We start from the raw sequence: 18512 nt of genomic DNA, 5'->3' as shown, positions 1-18512 counted from the left end.
AGTTTCTCCAGGGCGTCCGGCATCAGCTGCTCTACTGCCATAGCTTTGGCAGAAACCCAAATAAATGTAGTTATATAAATATAGAGACCAATGTGATGGTTGTTGAACATTTGATTGTTTGCCATGTCATGGTATGAAGTGCTTGAGGAGCCCTTTGTTTCTTGCATAGATATAACTAGATGACCTTTAACTCCTGGAACAAGTCAGTGACTGTGGCACAGCTATAATTGGATGCGAATATGTTTTTCAGATTGTACAGTGTACACAAGATAGACAGTATGCAGATAATTTGTATACACATTTATTTGATATCCTGTTTATGCTATAGACTGTAATGGAGAACAATACTGTTAATCTTTTACATATATTTTGACTTAAATTAAACAAATATTCTGATGTCACAAATTTTATAGACAGCTACGTGCACATAAATATGCTGATTTGTACAGAAACACTTTGCAGTTCAGCAAAATCTAGTAATACAAAAGTACACAATAGAATTTTTAACAAGGTAAAATGCAGGAGTATTGAAGACATCAGTACAAATTGGATGAGCGTGGAGTCTGATTTATGATTTAATAATGGAGTGCTGACAAAAGCAAAATTAATTCACAAAATCTTGTCTAAAGAGAAAGCATTCATCTTCCTGGGCTGTAACAAGCCTGATTTTAACAATTAAAAAATCATCATTAATTCAAATACTCTTGGTGAACCAAACTTTTTGTGTTATATTTGGTAAGAATAATTGATTTAAAAAGGAACCAATAAGATTCCGTCTCAAGTGCTTTAACCCTTTGAGCAATATGGTAACCTTTCCCACCAAACAAAAATGTTCTACATTGTTTATTTTAATTCAAAGCTTGTATGATCAAAAACTCTTTTGTGGCTCAGTACTTGTACCTAATTCCACTTTATAATCTTGCATCTTGGATCTTCACAGATAATAACTTTATTTGTAGATTTTGGCATAAAATGTAATCTGAAATCTGTGCAGAAAACTCTCTCCTCAATGGGTTAAAAGGTGCCCTGTATTCCACTTTGTTGATATAATTGTCATCTCTTGTGCATGATTATTAACGTGGTCCTTCGCTTTCTTATAATACTAGGTTCCCTACAGCTTTGTGCGACTGGATTGAAATATTTAGATGCACTGTACTTTTAACATCTTTATTCAGAAAGATGAGACTACAAGTTAATCAGAAAGAACTATTTTATATAAAATAAAGGGGCATTGAAAATAATATTGACATTAGAGCTTCTCTTTACTGATCAATTATGATATAATAAAAACTCTCAAACAGACAGAGATTTGTGCTGGTTTTGTTTTCTCCAGGTGCGCTTCTTTAGTCTGTAGATGGTTAAGAGCCTTTTCTTTATTGTCTGTTGGATTCAATTTGGTTTTAAATACATTTCTTTCACAGAATGCCACTCAGTTGTGACATTATAATCACTGAACGAAAGTAAATATTACAGTACAAACAGGAATATATAGATTAATAGCAGCTAGAACAAATTTCATTGGAACTTTAACATAGGTTTATGCCAGTGAAAGAGATAAGGTTGACTAAACGGCCTAGAAATTAGATAAGGCCCAAAAGTGGGTGCGAGGATCGCAATGCGCTACCAACCTGTGCCTGTTCAGAGGACTGCAGGAAGCGCGCAACATTCGTGCTGCCTGACAATTTACATGATTGTAGCATTCAGCCCAGCACTGAATGCGCTGCTGTGTGGCTCAGCAGGGGGCCCAAGTTCTTGCGAAGCTAGCTCCAATTAAAGCTAGCCTGCAATACTTAAAGGCAGTCTGCACCTCTTAAAGGGGAGGCGCCTCTGCTTGCAACAGGTGATTGAAGTGGCTGGGAGGACATTGGAGAAGAAATTTCTAATGATGGCACAACAGGGGAGAGAGCATGCACCTTAGATCTTCAATGTAGTACTGGAGGCCTTGGTCCAGGACATCAACTACAGGAGAGAAGTCCTCTTTCCACAGGGGGTCAGGAGGCCCTCTGGCAACAGACCAGACTACAGTGGGAGCAGATAGCCACTGTGGTAAATGCCAGCAGTTTAGCACCGAGTACCTGGACTCAGTGCAGGAAGAAGTGCCTAGCACCTCTAGTGGGTCTGTCTTGCTAGTGGGACAGGACATACCCAGCGATAGTGATGGAGGAGTCTGGGACATTGACTGAAAGGCATGATTCTGTGAGTATGACACTGTCAGGATGTTGCTTGACTGTGGGACAGTTCTCCCAATTTTGGCACAAGTCGCCAGATGTTCGTGAGGAGGACTTTGCAGGGTTGACTGGGTTGGATGTGCCTTGCCGTGTCCGAATCCAGTGCTTGGGTGTCACAGGAGTCCAGCAGTTTCTACTCCAGCAGATTACTAGGATTGCTGAGGCACTGCCCGGAGGAGTGGCAATGGCTTCGTGGAGGCCTACTCTGCTGTCCTCCCGCAGGATGACAGCATTCGTCCTCCCATCACTGCTACTCCTCCAGTGCCCTTGCTGCTGCCTGTCAGCCAGCCAACCCAGACTGCTGCTGCCCATGCTGAGGTGGTGCAGTCCGAAGCCGGGCCTACTAGGCCCAGAGCTGCTCGAGGTCATCCTGCAAGGCCATCTGCAGTCTCCCACACTGAAAGTCAGCAGCCACTGGGGTAGCACTGTTTAGGTGCACTAGGATACGCAAGACAGTCACTAAGGGAATGCACAAGGGTGATTAGTTGATTTTTTGATGTAATATTGGATGGATAGATGTATAAAGCTGGATTGGAATGCTTGCTTTGTGGTGTCTTTTATTTCAGCAATTGTGGCTAAGAGGACGCTGTGATGGTCATTAACAGAGGGAAGGTAAGGTGTGGGACTAATGTTGAAAGGGGGATTGGGGTTGTGTTCACTGGTTCCGCAGACAGATGATTCGATCCTGGATTTCCCGGCCAGAAAGGGGCTGTTTAGATTGCCTCCTTTCTTCCGCTTCCTCCTCCTCCTCTTCCTCTTTCTCCTCTTCCTTCTCCTGTTCCTGAGCTGGTGGCCGTATTCCTGGTGGCAAGGGCTGTGCCTTCATGATGGCGAGGTTGTGGAGGATACAGAAAACTACCACGAATCAGGACACATGCTCTGGTGAGTACTGTAAGGCTCCTGCACAGCGGTCCAGGCAGTGGAACCATTGCTTCAGCAGCCAAATGGTCTGTTCAATGATGTTTCCTGTGGAAGCATGGCTGGAATGCTGGCTGTGTGTGATTGGCTTGCGGAGTGCAGTCATGAGCCTCCAGCTGAGAGCCCAGTAGTCGAGGGATACCCCTTGTCACCCAGTAGTCACCCTCTGGTTTGTTTTGGTGGCTGGAAGACTGAGGGAACTACGGACTGGCATAGAGTAAAAGCATCATGACTGCCGCCAGGATACTGGTCATTCACCATCATGATGTGCTGAACATGGTCGCACACCAACTGCACATTCGGTACATCTCAGCATTTAGACATGGTGCCCGCAAAGCCACGTGCGTGCAGCCGATGGAGCCATGCACCATGGGGAAGTCAGCTATCCTAGCAAAGCCACGTGAACACTCCGCCTGCTTCTCTCTGGTCAGAGTGCCTGTCACCTCTCTTATGCAGCAGTGGACGGCGAACTGGGAGATGTTACAGATGTCGTCTGCTCCAGCCGGGAAGGATCCCGGTGCGAAGAAATTCAGGGCCACGGTCACCTTCACAGCCACTGGCAGTGCTGTCCTTGTCCTGGAGTGAAGCCGCAGGTCTGGTTGCAAGAGGTGGCAGAGTTCTGTGAGCGCTTCCTTCATAAAGCGCAGTTGCCTCGCACTCTGCTCCTGGCTCAGGTTGAGGTAAGAGAATTGCTCTCGGAAGCCCAGAGGCAGGTAAGGCCTCCTGCTGAGAGCCTTTCTCCCCCCCCTCCTCCTCCTCCCTTTGCGAACAGCTTGTCCCCTTCTTTGCTGCCTCTGCTCCATTTCCCTGTCATGCTGCAGGCCATGGAGGATGACCACTAGAGCATCCATGACTGGGAGCAAGTGGTCTGACCAGAACCCTTGAAGTCAGAAGCAAGGCCTTCTCCACTTGCAGCACCACTCCCTGTCACCTCACCAACTTTAAAGAACTCTGGAAAGCTGCAAACAGTTCCACAACTTACACAGAGCCAGCAAAAATAAAAAAACAAGTTACCTGAAAGTCGTTGATGATCCCTTTAAATAGCGCTGGTGGTGGGTCCTTCCTGCTGCTGAACAAATGTTCAGCTGTGTGAGGTTAACACATGGCATTAGTTCTAGCGATGACGACGTAAATGGCAGTGCTGGCGTCACGATCTGATTACTTACCATACTTCCAGCTCATGCTCCTAATGGCCGCCTTACTGCCCTCACCAAAATGGCGTCCAGCGTGGCCCACACCAGAAATGTGCGCATGCTTCTCGGACACCATTTTGGACCCAATTCAGCACCTGTAGTGCCCAAACAACGGGCGCTACGCAATCGAATTGTGAAGCCACACACTCCCAACAATATTGTTTGCACTTGACTGCCTTTTTTAACCCTTCTGGGCACCTACCAACAATCCTTTCACATGGACTAAATGTCTTTAGCCTTTTTTTCCCCCATTATGTTCAGTAAAAATGAATGACAAAGAATGCCAAGAGTTAGACCACAATGTAATAATACTTTAAAATATATAAGCTTTTTCTCTCCATATCAGCAACTGTTTTTAAACAAAAAACAAACTGAAATGCTAAAATCGCCTACTAAAGAACAGGTATATTGTCTTGTAGACGAACATCATTACTTCCAACACACAAACAGCTAAGAATCAAGTTATGTACCAGAGATGTGATATCACAGTTAAGATGTGCAACAGCATTGCTACAGCAAAACAATATAATTATCATTATTACTCATCAGAAGACTCTTCCCCTTCAGAACCCTATGTCTTATTTCTGACACATTACCAAACTAAATCTGACCTGTCCCCATAGATTTAGGGCCTGAGTCACTATTGTGCTAGTGTTAAAAGTCAATTATTTATATGGTGTACTGGTAAGCAAAGCCATTTTAATATTTGACATTAATTTATACCTGGTGTACTGCAGCCACTATTTAAGTGCTCAGTGCTCATGTGAATGGCAAAGTTTCAGTAAGTTGGGAAGTGGGCCATATTTTTAAAAGCCAGGTAAAATAACAATTCATTGCTGTCTTCAGGTGGTTTGTCAGCTGAAATCCTATCGACTTTTTAAAATGTACTTTTAAGGTGGTCAAGTGCAAAACCCTTAGTCTACCATAAAAAAATAAGAGGAATATTTTAATTGATGGCAACTTTAACCCTGCCTAATTGTGTAGACCGGGCAGGTGATCAGTGAAAATGGCCGTGGCGATTTAGCCGTTGTCGTCCCGCTGCCTTCCCTCCTTACACCAGGTATTTTAACCTGCTCTTTTCAGTAGGTGAGTGGGACATCGGCACTAAGGGGGGGAGGAGGGGCAGGGGATCCTGCTTTAAATATGAAGATCAGGCCCCGATGATGGCACCCTGGTGGCAGACAGGAGCGGGGCCAGATGAGTTCTGGAAAAATAAGTATATTTAATTTTATTTGGTTTCTTTATGGGCCAGAAGGAGCAGGAGCACTCCTTCCGGCCCCACATAAAAACCTTGGCCTGGATTTTAGTCCGGAGGCACATTACGTGCGGGGCGGGGGTGCTGTTTTGAGGTCGGATACCCCATAAGAATGGGCCTTCCAAAGGTCCTGCACTTTTTAACAGCAGGGTTCCATTAATTTTTTTCTGCTGGTTTCCCACCCACAGGCAGCCTAGAGGCCTGTCGGGTGGGGAAGCCTGCATCACAAGGCTGCAGCCAAGGAGAGCAGGTAGGTCTAGTGGGCGGTGGTCCCAATTGTGGGGGGAGCGTCCCGATCCCGGGGAGGGGTTATGATTGTGGGGGGGTTCCAATGGTGCTCGGGGGTCCGATGGTGGCGGGGGGCGGGAACAGATTGTGGGCTGGGGGGGGAACTGATGGTGGGGCAGATATGGTGGGTGGGGGACCAGATGGTAGTGGGGGGATGATGGCGGTCGGGGGTGGATCCGCTGGTGGTCGGGGTGTCCAATGGTGGTTGGGAATTATGATGGTGGTCGGGCGAGGGGGGTCCGATGATGGTCGGGGAGTGTTGTTTGTGTGGGGGTTGTCCGATGGTGGGGGCAGCACACAGATCGTGGTGGGGGTTTATTGGGTAGCTTGTTGTGCTGGGAGAAAACACTCCTGCTCCTCCTGGCCCACAAACAGTCCTGTAAAGGCACTTATCTTATGAATTGAGCCCTTCTCACCTCCTTTCACCTGCCGTGTTTCCCGAAGCCTGGGAAACCCGATTGACATGAGTTAAATATAGAATGACTATTAAAGTGAAGGCAGGCAGCCTCATTACAATATTTAAATGACCAACCGGCCTCCCGCAAGCGGATTGGTCGCCCACCCCCCACCCCGCCTCCATTAAAACTGGAGGTGGGTGTGTTCAAGGTGGGCTTGTTTCCTGTTTCAGATTTTTTTCTGACCCGATTCCAACCCATCTGTTTTGGGGAGTTAAGATTCAGCCCCTTGTGCCTACCCTGCCCCGGGAGGTATTAACCCCTAGGCCTCATTTGCATGACACATCCCTACCTCCTGGGGCTCATGCTGTGAAGGACTGGACTGTTTCCAGATCTCCCCGTATTGACCCTGAATGACTCCCGGCAGGAGTTAAATTTGGGGTTGATGTTTCACAATATATGGTGCAAAAATTGCTTAGCTTTTTCATAAAAATAAAATGGGTCCTGTAGTATGCTACAGATGTATTCCGGATCTGATTTTATTGGTTTATATATGGACACTTGAATAATTCAATAAATTGTAACAGCATGACTCCCCCAGATTAAAATAATTATTTGCTAGTGATTATAAATGTGTTATTAGTGCTAGAAAGAGCACGTTGATTTTTTTTCATGATCAGTCTTTTTCCTGATACAATTATTAATACTTAAGCTTTACATTTTAACAGTTCTGCCTCACTGATTTTTGATTAACAGTATATATTAGTGGCCTATCTGAATAGAAGCTAACATTTTGACTGTCTTGTGAATGATTCATGCACAAAGAGGCACACAGAAAATCCCACCTGGTTTCATTCAAAGTCTTTCTTCTCTGGCAGATGAAATATGCGATGTTCACTTTTTCCAGTCACTTTTCCTTTTTATGCCCCACCTTGCTCTCCGAAGCCAGTTCCATTAGGAGTGCTCAGGTATTTTCATTTCATCAGAAGTTATTTTTCCATGAAACAGCAAAACAGCTATCAGTTTCAAGATATATATTACCTATTCCTATATCACTCGCACTCTACTGATGCCTTCATAGCAATCTGTCTGACATAGCCTGTATCAAAATGCTATCAAACGTAAAGATTTGTTTTCATTATTTTAAAAATATTCTGCAGTGTTATTTGTCAAATAAAGAAAGCAAAAATTTATATTATTTGCTCGGTGAGAAAGAAACATGATATTACTTCCACAATTTAAGATATTAAACCACAGGTTGAATGCATTATGGCTCCACTGTGTTGGAACATACTGACGTGTACAGAAAACGCAGTTCAACAGTGTCTGACTGGCATTAGTTTAGTGCATCAGAAAATTATCTATCCTATCAATGCTGTAAATAAAACTGACCGATTAAAACTAACAAAGATTTGCTTTCAGTATTCTCTCGTTAACAAATTAATGGTACAGAAGTTATTCACAGTACACCACTTAAACAATGACATTAACCAAAGTGCAAATGAAATATGTGAAATCTTACACATTAGCAGGTACATTATCTGTACAACTACAAGAACGTAACAATCTATGGGGAAGTTTCCTGCATGCACTATGTATAAAAGAACTGTAAACCCATTTATAAAGAACAGCTTTACAGTTTTGTTACACATAATTCAGAGAGGAAATTTTCCCCTATGATGAGAATTAATGACCATACACCAGGAATCTCCAGAATAAACTGTCAGATGGCTCCATAGGAAAATTTCCAACTGTAGGTAGTTTAAATTCTGACCAGTCATCAATTTTGAGGAAGTGAAAAATATGTTTAATTACTTATCTTGCGATGGACAAGAACTTAGACAAACGGACACATAACATTAACATTGGAGTCAGCAAAGTTTAGAAGGGCAACATAACATAATTATTCCCCTGAAAACCCTTTAAACTTTTGTGGTAATCTAGGGTCCTCCAAAATACACAAATATATTATTCAAATAACCCATAAAAATAGAATTCTGACAAGAAAAATACAGTTTATCCATTTGTAATGACTATTTGGCAAGTATCAATATAAGATAAACCAGTGAGAGACCAATGCTGTGCATTCTGATTCCTGGTCATTAAATCCTCCCCATTCTTTCAAAACTCAGATTTAACAAAAATATATTAAACTAACAGATTTATGCAAATCTTAACTTAATATCCTCTTATTACAAATAAATATATCCTAAGTAAAATAGTTTCTGCCCCCTTTTTAATGAACATATACACAATTGGGATAGAATGAAATGATGTCCTGGAATTTCCTCCCTGGGCTCAATTGGGAAATTGTGCCCAAAACGTGCCCAACACTACGCCCGTCTGCCCGAGGTGAAATTGCGCTAAGTTTCCGCGCAAACTAATTAACGTAAGCCCGAACATAAAATTTTGCATGAATCAGCACAATCAAGCAGTGTAATCGAATTGTAATTCGAACAGAGTCAATGGGGCCTCAAGGTGCTAGGGTGGGGTAATATAAAAGGTGAGGAAAACACTTTCCTCTTCAGAGTGAGGCTGGAAACTACAAGATAAGCAGCACTTATTTCTCTGTCACAGAAATTAATTTAAATTGTTCTCTACAGAGTCTGAAGTATTTTTAACTTTTCCCTCCCTGCAGAGCAATAGCCAGAAAATGCGGCATCCTTCAAGTTTTTTTAAGGATGTAAGATTTCTGCAGCAGTAGAGCAGTCCTGAGGCTTTAATTCACTTCTGGTCATTGCTAGTCAGCTGACTTGCACAGGATTCTTGTCGCCATGGGTGCCTTTGCGCCTGAGAAATCTGAGCGCAATTGAATGAAGCACCCTACCCCCGAACAAGCTCATTGGAAGAAACTCACGTGCCCCGGTGATGGGATGGAGCCAGTTTTGTGGGCAGGGACTCGTTCGGGTGCAATAGACACACATAAAAGATTGCGGATACTTAGGCGTATTGCAGTTATGGGTGTAAGTCATTTTACATTCAAATTTACGCAACTTTTATGCTGTTTAACTTATTTGCGCCCAGATTGTCTGTGTATCTGGACACAAATCGGGAGGAAACCCCAGGTTGATGTATTTGTTATTTCTCTTTACTGCTTGCAACTTTGCAACATGACTTTATAAACCTCCTCCAGGCAGTGTGCTGTGAAGGAAAAAGACTGTGCATCAGAATAATTGTTTTTACTGTAATTGATTCATTTTATGAGTTCTTGGCATATTCCCAACTATTTACAAAGAATCATATTTTACAGGCTCTAAGCACCTCTGTTTCATATTGGTTTCTAATGCATGCATGTACATTCTGTCCTCGCTTTGTGCAAATCCTAAAATATTCCAGTGTAGTGAACTTGTGGTAGCATAAAATGATTCTAGTCTTATTAGTGAAAAGGTGAAACATCTCCAAACTTTACAGTACTTGGACTCCACATGGAACCCTTAGTTTTGTCCTACTGTCCTCAAATCCCTTGTCTGCAGAAATGCAGTCTCTGAAATTTTGAGCCAAACAGCGGCTGGATTAAAAGATTGATCATGCCATGCAAAAATACCATAGGCACATGAATTATGCCATTTCATTTTCTTATTAGCAGGCATCATCCTCCTAGCAGTTCTAAAGATTCAGAAAAATTAATATTACTTTATCCATAGTCACATGCTGGTTTCACATGAGGATGAATAACCTCCTTCCCCAGGTTTCATGTGAATTTCCGGTGTAAACAAATGATTTTCCATTTTGTATCCAGCTTGGTTGCTGTCTTTTTTGCCATCTCCTGCTACACTGTGTGTGCAGTTTTGACTGGTGTAATTTGGAAAAACAGCATCCACAACAGACACATCTTCAATGTGGTTTTCATCCTTGCTGTGCTTATCAAGTGTTCCAATGCAGCAGTTCTGTCTGGCTTCCTGCTGGTTATTGTGGTGTGCCTCTTCTTCCACCAGTAACTCTTCATCTTCGCCACTGTCTATATCAATGCAACTTTTCCTCCCTCTTGCTTGGAAAGCAACAAGTCTCTTCTTAGGCAATAGTTGTGATCCTTTTCTGGATGCCTGCTGGAAAGCTGGTATATCGGTACCCAAGGGTAGCTTCTCACCCTGAGGAGAGTTATCCTCTAGCAGAATGGTGCTGATATGCTTAGGTGAAGACAATGATAAGTCTGTCACTATCACTGGCAGTGGTCTGGCAGTACTTGGTGGTGTCTCAGGAGTACCACTTTTAATTTCCATAAAATTTACTTTAAGTGACCTAGATTTCAAAGGATTCCTGCCTTTCAGTGAGCTCTTGGGGCTTTCCACTGTACTGTTTAAGTTGGAGCACCCTGGCTGCTCTACATCATTGAGTTCACAAGCACCATCTCTGACCATGCTGTTTTCCCCAGTCACAAAAGACTGATGCTCATTAAGGGGACCAGTGCCAACAATCCATCTCAGATGCACTTGCTCGGGTATCCTTGAAGGGTGTGGTGACCTTTCAGCTTCAGCAAATTCAGTGGTACAACTAGCAAAGCTGTCAATGCTAGATATACTCCGCATGTCCAATATTGGTTCTGTGGGAGCAGTGAGCAATGTGTCAGTTGAGTGAGGAACTTCTTCCATTTCTAGTTCTTCTTCATGTATAGATGATTTAATAGACTGCTCTGTCTTGCCACTATTAAGATTTGGTTGAGACTGTGTCTTTGTCATTTGATTGTATATTTCCTCCAGCTTCTGAGCATTCAGATGCTGTGGGCTGGAGCTGGGGTTATTCAACCGATCATTTGAGTTATGCCGGCTTAGCTCCTGGTATTTAGACTCTAAAGACTTATTGGAGCTTGTTTCAGACATTCCCCACTTCCAGTTGCATGGTGAAAGGTGATTGTCCAGGGGTTTTTCTTGTTTAATCACATTATTCTCCCCTTTCTCAACAACGATATCCATAAGTTCCATGCTGCGAGCAAATGCATCTTTCAAGTTCATGGAGACAATACTTCCATTTCTTTTAGCTCTTTCAAGTGCTTCTCTTCGCTTAATTGCTTTCTCTTGCCTTTTCTGTTCTTTGTAGAACTCCGAGAAGTTGTTTACAATGATTGGTATAGGCAGAGCTATCACTAGCACTCCAGCAATGCAACAAAGTCCTCCAACTATTTTGCCTAACAGTGTTTTGGGATAGATGTCCCCATATCCAACTGTTGTCATAGTGATAGTAGCCCACCAGAAAGATGCAGGAATGCTTGTAAACTTTGTTGCATCTTCATCCTTTTCAGCAAAAAATACCAAGCTTGAAAATATCATAATGCCCATAGCCAAAAACAATATTAGCAAACCTAATTCATTGTAGCTCCTCCTGAGAGTAAAACCCAATGACTGCAGACCTGTTGAATGCCGGGCCAGTTTAAGAATTCTCAGTATCCTCATGATACGGAATATTTGAACAACTCGTCTAACATTCTGGAACTGGAGCACACTCTTGTTTGATTCTGTGAGAAAAATTGTGATATAATATGGCAAGATAGCCAAAAGATCAATTACATTCAATGGACCTTTGAAAAACTTCCACTTATTTGGCGATGATAAGAAACGCAAAAGATACTCCATTGTGAACCACGCGATGCACACTGCTTCAACATGGGCAAGTTGTGGATTGTCGTTGGATTGTCCAAACTCATCCATATCCTGAAGTTCAGGAAGGGTGTTGAGAGACAAGGCAATAGTTGACAACACGATGAACAAGATGGATATGATGGCCAGAATCTGCAAGATACAACAAAACACAAAGAACTATTTAGTATATTTCACATAATTTATTTCACAATTGTGTTGGTTTTGAATCTTTGGCAGGAAGTGTCATTGAAAGGTTGCAGCATTATGATTGGAACCTTTTACAAATATAAATAAAACAAAGAAAGATGATTCAGAGGGAGACAACATGGTTTTTAAGGAAATGGAAAACAAGTTTTAGCATTTTGTTTTTAAATTTTACAAATTGACGAGAGCTCACAGTGGTGTTTATGCAGTTTATTATTACATAACAGAGTGCTTTTCGAAATTACGCATCTGGCAGGTAGCAGCACATATCGAGAATTCGCAGGTGCACTTCCCAGAATTTTCTGTCCGTTAATGAATAAGGCTGCACTAATGAAAGGAAAATCATAAGGAGCACTCCTTGCCTGGAGTGCACATTTGTAAAATGCACTCTAACATCTTTACTTTTAAAGATACAAACCATCGTTATTAACTTAAACTCATTGTTGTTGATTTAAATAATATTTCCAAAAGAAGCCTCCTGACAGGAATGATGGGAAATGCCCATTATTAGGAATTACAACATTTTCAGCCGGCTGTTATGTTCAACACTTTAACAGCACTACACTGGTAAAATAATAAGAAATTATTAATAATACTATGCACTTAATGGCAGAATGTACTTGCTTTATTTTGCTTTCTTTGTAAATGGATTCATGTATCTCAAGTGACATTAGAGGTAGAGTATGTGATGGTGGAAGCCTGATGCAGATTGGGTGCAGAGGCCTTACAGTATGCTCATAGTGTTCAGTGCACTCTAATGCAGGCAGAGAGCACAAAAGAGATAGAAGCCTGTGCACAAATTGACTAGGTTCAAGAAGTCACCGCGCTCCATGCAAACGAGGCGGCTGCCCCATAATGTGGCTCAAGTTCCTGAATAGTACTCCATCCACACAGAGCGAATTTGAGGGGCATGGGTGCAGAAGGGGACACTGCTATTCCAATTTTTCAAAAAAGTTGGGACATCTGCACTTTGTCTCCCTGGCTTGCCTAGCTAGCTAGCAGCTCCTTGCTTGGTGCTCCAGCTGTTCCCCTTAGCTCCCCATCGACTGTCTCCGTCTAACCCAGGAAAGTGCCTGATGCATAACGGGCAGGCAGCAGCCCTTCACTGGTTGTTGGCACCTGGCAATACATCTCTGGCACTCCAGGAGCATCATGAGAGACCAGTAAATTATGCCAATGACTAACGTAAGAACACAAGAACAGAAGAATTAGGAGCAGGAGTAGGCCATATGGCCCCTTGAACCTGCTCTGCCATTCAGTAAGATCATGGCTGATCTACGACCTCAACACCACTTTCCTGCCCTATCCCCATATCCCTCGATTCCCCTAGAGTCCAAAAATCTATCTATTTCAACCTTGAATATACTCAACAACTCAGCATCCACAGCCCTTTGGGGCAGAGAATTCCAAAGATTCACAACCCTCTGAGTGAAGAAGTTCCTCCTCATCTCAGCCTTAAAAGACCGACCCCTTATCCTGAGACTATGCCCCCTAGTTCTGGACTCTCCAGCCAGGGGGAACAACCTCTCAGCATCTACCCTGTCAATCCCCCTCAGAATCTTATGTTTCAATGAGATCACCTCTCATTCTTCTAAATTCCAAAGAGTATAGGCCTAATCTACTCAATCTCTCCTCATAGGACAACCCTCTCATCCCAGGGATTAGTCTAGTGAACCTTTGTTGAACCGCCTCCAAGGCAAGTATATCCTTCCTTAGATAAGGAGACCAAAACTGTGCACAGTACTCCAGGTGTGGTCTCACCAAGGCCCTGTACAATTGTAGTAAGACTTCCTTACTCTTGTACTCTAACCCCCTAGTAATAAAGGCCAACATGCCATTTGCCTTCCTAATTGCTTGCTGTACCTGCACGATAACTCTCTGTGTTTCTTGTACGAGGACACCTAAATCTCTCTGAACACCAACATTTAATAGTTTCTCACCATTTAAAAAATATTCGGTTTTTCTATTCTTCCGACCAAAATGAATAACCTCACATTTCCCCACATTATACTCTATCTGCCACTTTATTGCCCACTCACTTAACCTGTCTATATCCCTTTGCAGGCTCTTTGTGTCCTCCTCATAGCTTACTTTCCCAACTAGCTTTGTGTCATCAGCAAACTTGGATACATTACACTCTGTCCCTTCATCTAAGTCATTAATATAGGTTGTAAATAGCTGAGGCCCAAGTACTGATCCTTGCGGCACCCCACTAGTTACAGCCTGCCAATCTGAAAATGACCCATTTATTTCAACTCTCTGCTTTCTGTCCATTAACCAATCCTTTGTCCATGCTAATACATTACTTCCAATCCCATGAGCCCTTATCTTGTGTAACAACCTTTTATGTGGCACATTATCAAATGCCTTTTGGAAATCCAAATACACTACATTAACTGGTTCCCCTTTATCTACCCTGCTAGTTATATCCTCAAAAAACTCTAATAAATTTGTCAAACACGATTTCCCTTTCATAAAATCATGTTGACTCTGCCTAATCATATTATGATTTTATAAGTGCCCTGTTACCACTTCCTTAATAATGGATTCCAGCATTTTCCCACTGAATGATGTCAGGCTAACTGGCCTGCAGTTCCCTGTTTTCTCTCTCCCTCCTTTCTTGAATAGCGGGGTTATATTAGCTACCTTCCAATCCACTGGGACCTTTCCAGAATCTAGGGAATTTTGGAAGTTCACAACCAATGCATCCACTATCTCTGCAGCCACCTCTTTTAGGACTCTAAGATGTAGTCCATCAGGTCCGGGGGATTTGTCGGCTTTTAGTTTCATTAGTTTCCCAAGTACTTTTTAGCCCCTTGGTTCCCCACTATTTTTGGTATACATTTTGTGTCTTCTACCATGAAGACATACAAAATATTTATTTAAGGTCACTGCCATTTCCTTGTTCCCTGTCTCAGCCTCTAAGGGATCAATGCTTGCTTTTGCTACTCTCTTCCTTTTTACATACTTATAGAAGCTCTTACAATCTGTTCTTATATTTCTTGCTAATTTACTCTCATTCCATTTTCTACATTTTTATCAATTTTTTGGTCATCCATTGCTGGTTTCTAAAGCTCGCCCAATCATCGGGCTTACTACTATTCTTTACAACATTATAAACCTCTTCTTTTAATCTAATAATATCCATAACTTCTTTAGTTAGCTATGGTTGGATCACTTTTCCCGTGGATTTTTTTATTTCTCAATGGAATGTATATTCGTTGTGAATATTAAAATATTTCTTTAAATGTTTTCCACTGCTTATCTACCGTCATACCTTTTAATCTAGTTTCCCAATCTACCTTAGCAATTTGCCCCTCATACCTATGTAATTGGCTTTATTTAGTTTTAAGACTCTAGTTTCTGACTTATGAATGTCACTCTCAAACTTAATGTGAAATTCTATCATATTATATACTCTTCCCTAGAGGATCCTTTACTATAAGATTACTAATTAACCCTGTCTCATTACACAAAACTAGATCCAAAATAGCCTGTTCCCTGGTTGGTTCCATGACGCATTGTTCTAGGAAACTGTCTCGAATGCATTCTGTGAACTCGTCCTCCAGACTACCCTTGCCAATTTGATTTGCCCAATCTATATGAAGATTAAAGTCCCCCTTGATTATTGCATTACCTTTGTTACAAACTCCTATTATTTCTCGATTAATGCTCTATCCTACGGTATAGCTACTGTTAGGGGGCCTATAATCTACTCCCATCACTGTTTTCTGCCCCCTGCTATTTCTTATCTCCATGCACTAACGTGCTTTATCCAGCAAGGACAGCCCAATTGTGTATTGTCAGATATAGCAGCTGCGTTGGGCTGGTGGCATGGTGTCCACATCACATTATTAATCCCTGACTTTGTGCTATCCGTAGGGAGCCTTGACCGCTGAGAAGTGCATATCAGCAATTCAGATGCATGTTGCACAAATAATGGTTGAAAAATTGTGCACAGTGCGCGCACACATTTCCAATATGCACCTTTGGCAGGTAAAGCTGCAACCGCTAGTGCAAAGTTAAAGAAATGACCTTCATTTTCACATTACAGTATTAGTTACTGTCACTAGTAACACACAGGCAACACCATCAACTTGTATAATTTGCCTGGGATTATACAAGTAATTATTTTATGATTAACAGTTTAAATATAGACATGGCATTATGACAGATGAGTGAGTACAGTCAATGAGGTGGCAATTTTCCTGCCTTCTTCCTTATAAAATATTTAATGACCTTCTATTTAAAGTTCAGTATCTTAAAAATTATTGAAATAGAAATAGACTAATAAAAAATTTAGCCTGCCTATCCTTCTGAAACCAGTATAAGGAGTCAACAATTGTCGGATGTTTTTGTACTTATGACTTTATTGCATTATGCTACGTACAGTAGACAATAAAACATGTTCTGTCTTAGGTTCTGAGATGTTAAATGATAAAAATCAATAATTTGGAACACTTACTGAAATCTATAAATTAAATAGATTCATTAATACTTCTAAAAAGATTGTAACTATAAAGGTTTATGGTTATTTATGTTGTTAGTTATGGATCTGCAATAACAAAACATGGCACAGATTGATTACCTTCAAGGGACCTGCTAAAACAGTAGTTAGTCATTTTTAAATTAAACATTTTTTTTTTTTACTTTTCTATTCTCTTTTCTCTCTCTCGTAACGCAATCTTTCTTTCCCTTTCTTTATTTCTCTTTCTGTACCTGATTTGACATTGAATTCACCCACTCTAATTTCCACTTCCTTCTCAGTCCTTGTGCTGTTCATTTCACAATCCTTCAATCTAACTGGTTAAGGAGACACACAGTTGTTTTCCCTGTTCACTCAGATCCCAGAAGCCCTGATTCCCTCGCGGTGACGTTATCAGCTCGCACTTTCAGCAACTTGCCACGCAAAAATGTTAAAAACCGAAACATGCAAAGGCCAGTCTAACTAACGGCACCGTTAGATTCACTTTTACAGCAAATTATGGCGCCATTGGGTTTTAATGAAGTAACATGAACATTTACAACTTAACCAAGTGATTATGATTTGGAAAAGTGAAGGCTATAGTTTACACATACTGCATTGATTTAACTATTAAGAACATAGATGTAGAATTAGGTCTACTGAATAACAAGGTTTATGCATTTTCTATGTGCTGCTCTATGTTTTAGACTCTTTAGAGAGGCAGTTCTCACTATCAGTAACATTTCAGAAAAATAAACAAACCAGAGAAAAGAGCTAACTTAAACATTGTTCTGTTTTCTTCTGTCTATGTAATGTTGGAAATGCATAGCAGATCGATCAACATCAGAAAGAGGAAAGATAAGCAGACGTTTCAAGTGGAAGCACTTTGTTAGAATTCTGCCAAGCATTAAAACTGATTTTTTTTCCCATTCAGATGCTATCAGACCTGCTTTATGTTTCTAATATTTTTCTGTGTGTATGGCAGATTTCCAGCACTCACAGTTTTTCCGATAGATTTTTGTTCGGTAAGGATATCAAGGGATATGGAGCAAAGGCAGGTAAATGGAGTTGAGGTACAGATCAGCCATGATCTAATTGAATGGCTGAACAGGCTCGAGGGGCTGAATGGCCTGTGTCACAGAGTCCCCAAGGCACTGGTGGTGGGTGAAGATTTAGAAAATCTTCCTGCAGTGTCAACATCAAGCATTCCCAGGTCAGGTGTACCTAGCCAGTTGCAGAGTAAAGTTGCTTCTGCTCCACTCTAATATTGTGCCTTTGCAGAGCAGGCTCTGCTACACTGGTTTGAAATGTCCATTTTTTACACCAAGTGACCTCCAAGTGAGATTCCAACTCACTCAGAACCTGGAGCCTGCCCAAACTAAATTTACATAAGCCCCTTATAGCCAGCAAAGAAAATAAATTATCATCCCATTAGACTAAGCCAGATGTGATGTCAGTTCCCAGTGGTAAAAATCCAGAGTGCTAATTCACTGCACCACCAAGTTTCCCCCTGCCGCTTCCGATTATATGGTATTTTTAACTGGTTTTAAAGAGGTACAGATGATGAGACTGCCACTTTTAAGGAGATTTTGATGTAATCCTTGAGAAAGTCCCATTAAATATTAACCTTACAATGGCAGCTGATGGAATGTACTCTCCTTTACTTTAGTATTAAACATTCAGAAGCTTTTACAGTATTTCCTTGCAGCGCATCAGTGCAAAATTGTTTTATTGCTTCCTGCCTGCTGTACTATTACAGCAATTGCTGTGTTTTTGTGCCTCTAAGATGTCAAATAGCATTACAGTACAATCAATACATACAGTGACAGGAATAAAGACAACGTTGCCCAGTTCATATCAATGGAGACTTTGGAATGACAGACACTGGCTTCTTCGAGCAAGTGCAGCTTCACGTTTTTGGAGACTGGTAAAGAGAACGATTTTAGAAGTCAAAAGCTTAAATCATTCGCATTAGCTTTAACAGTCTTGAAAA

General features: G+C 41.6%; 1 protein-coding gene across 1 annotated transcript; it reads right to left on the bottom strand.

The window, feature by feature from the left end:
- Positions 1-287: 287 nt before the first annotated feature.
- LOC147114977 (potassium voltage-gated channel subfamily B member 2-like) lies at positions 288-17716 on the bottom strand. Its single transcript, XM_085993150.1, has 2 exons — positions 7123-17716; positions 288-1380 (listed from the first exon to the last, which is right to left on the bottom strand). The coding sequence occupies exon 1, from the start codon at positions 11917-11919 to the stop codon at positions 9922-9924; it is 1998 nt and encodes a 665-aa protein (XP_085849276.1). The 5' UTR covers positions 11920-17716; the 3' UTR covers positions 288-1380; positions 7123-9921.
- Positions 17717-18512: the final 796 nt, after the last annotated feature.

This window comes from Somniosus microcephalus, chromosome 7 (genome assembly GCF_052327205.1).
Source record: "Somniosus microcephalus isolate GS21.2 chromosome 7, FLI_Smic_1.0, whole genome shotgun sequence".
Classification (NCBI taxonomy): Eukaryota; Metazoa; Chordata; class Chondrichthyes; order Squaliformes; family Somniosidae; genus Somniosus; species Somniosus microcephalus.
Note: the sequence above shows the minus strand (reverse complement) of the source record. Positions and strands in the feature narration are given on the sequence as shown.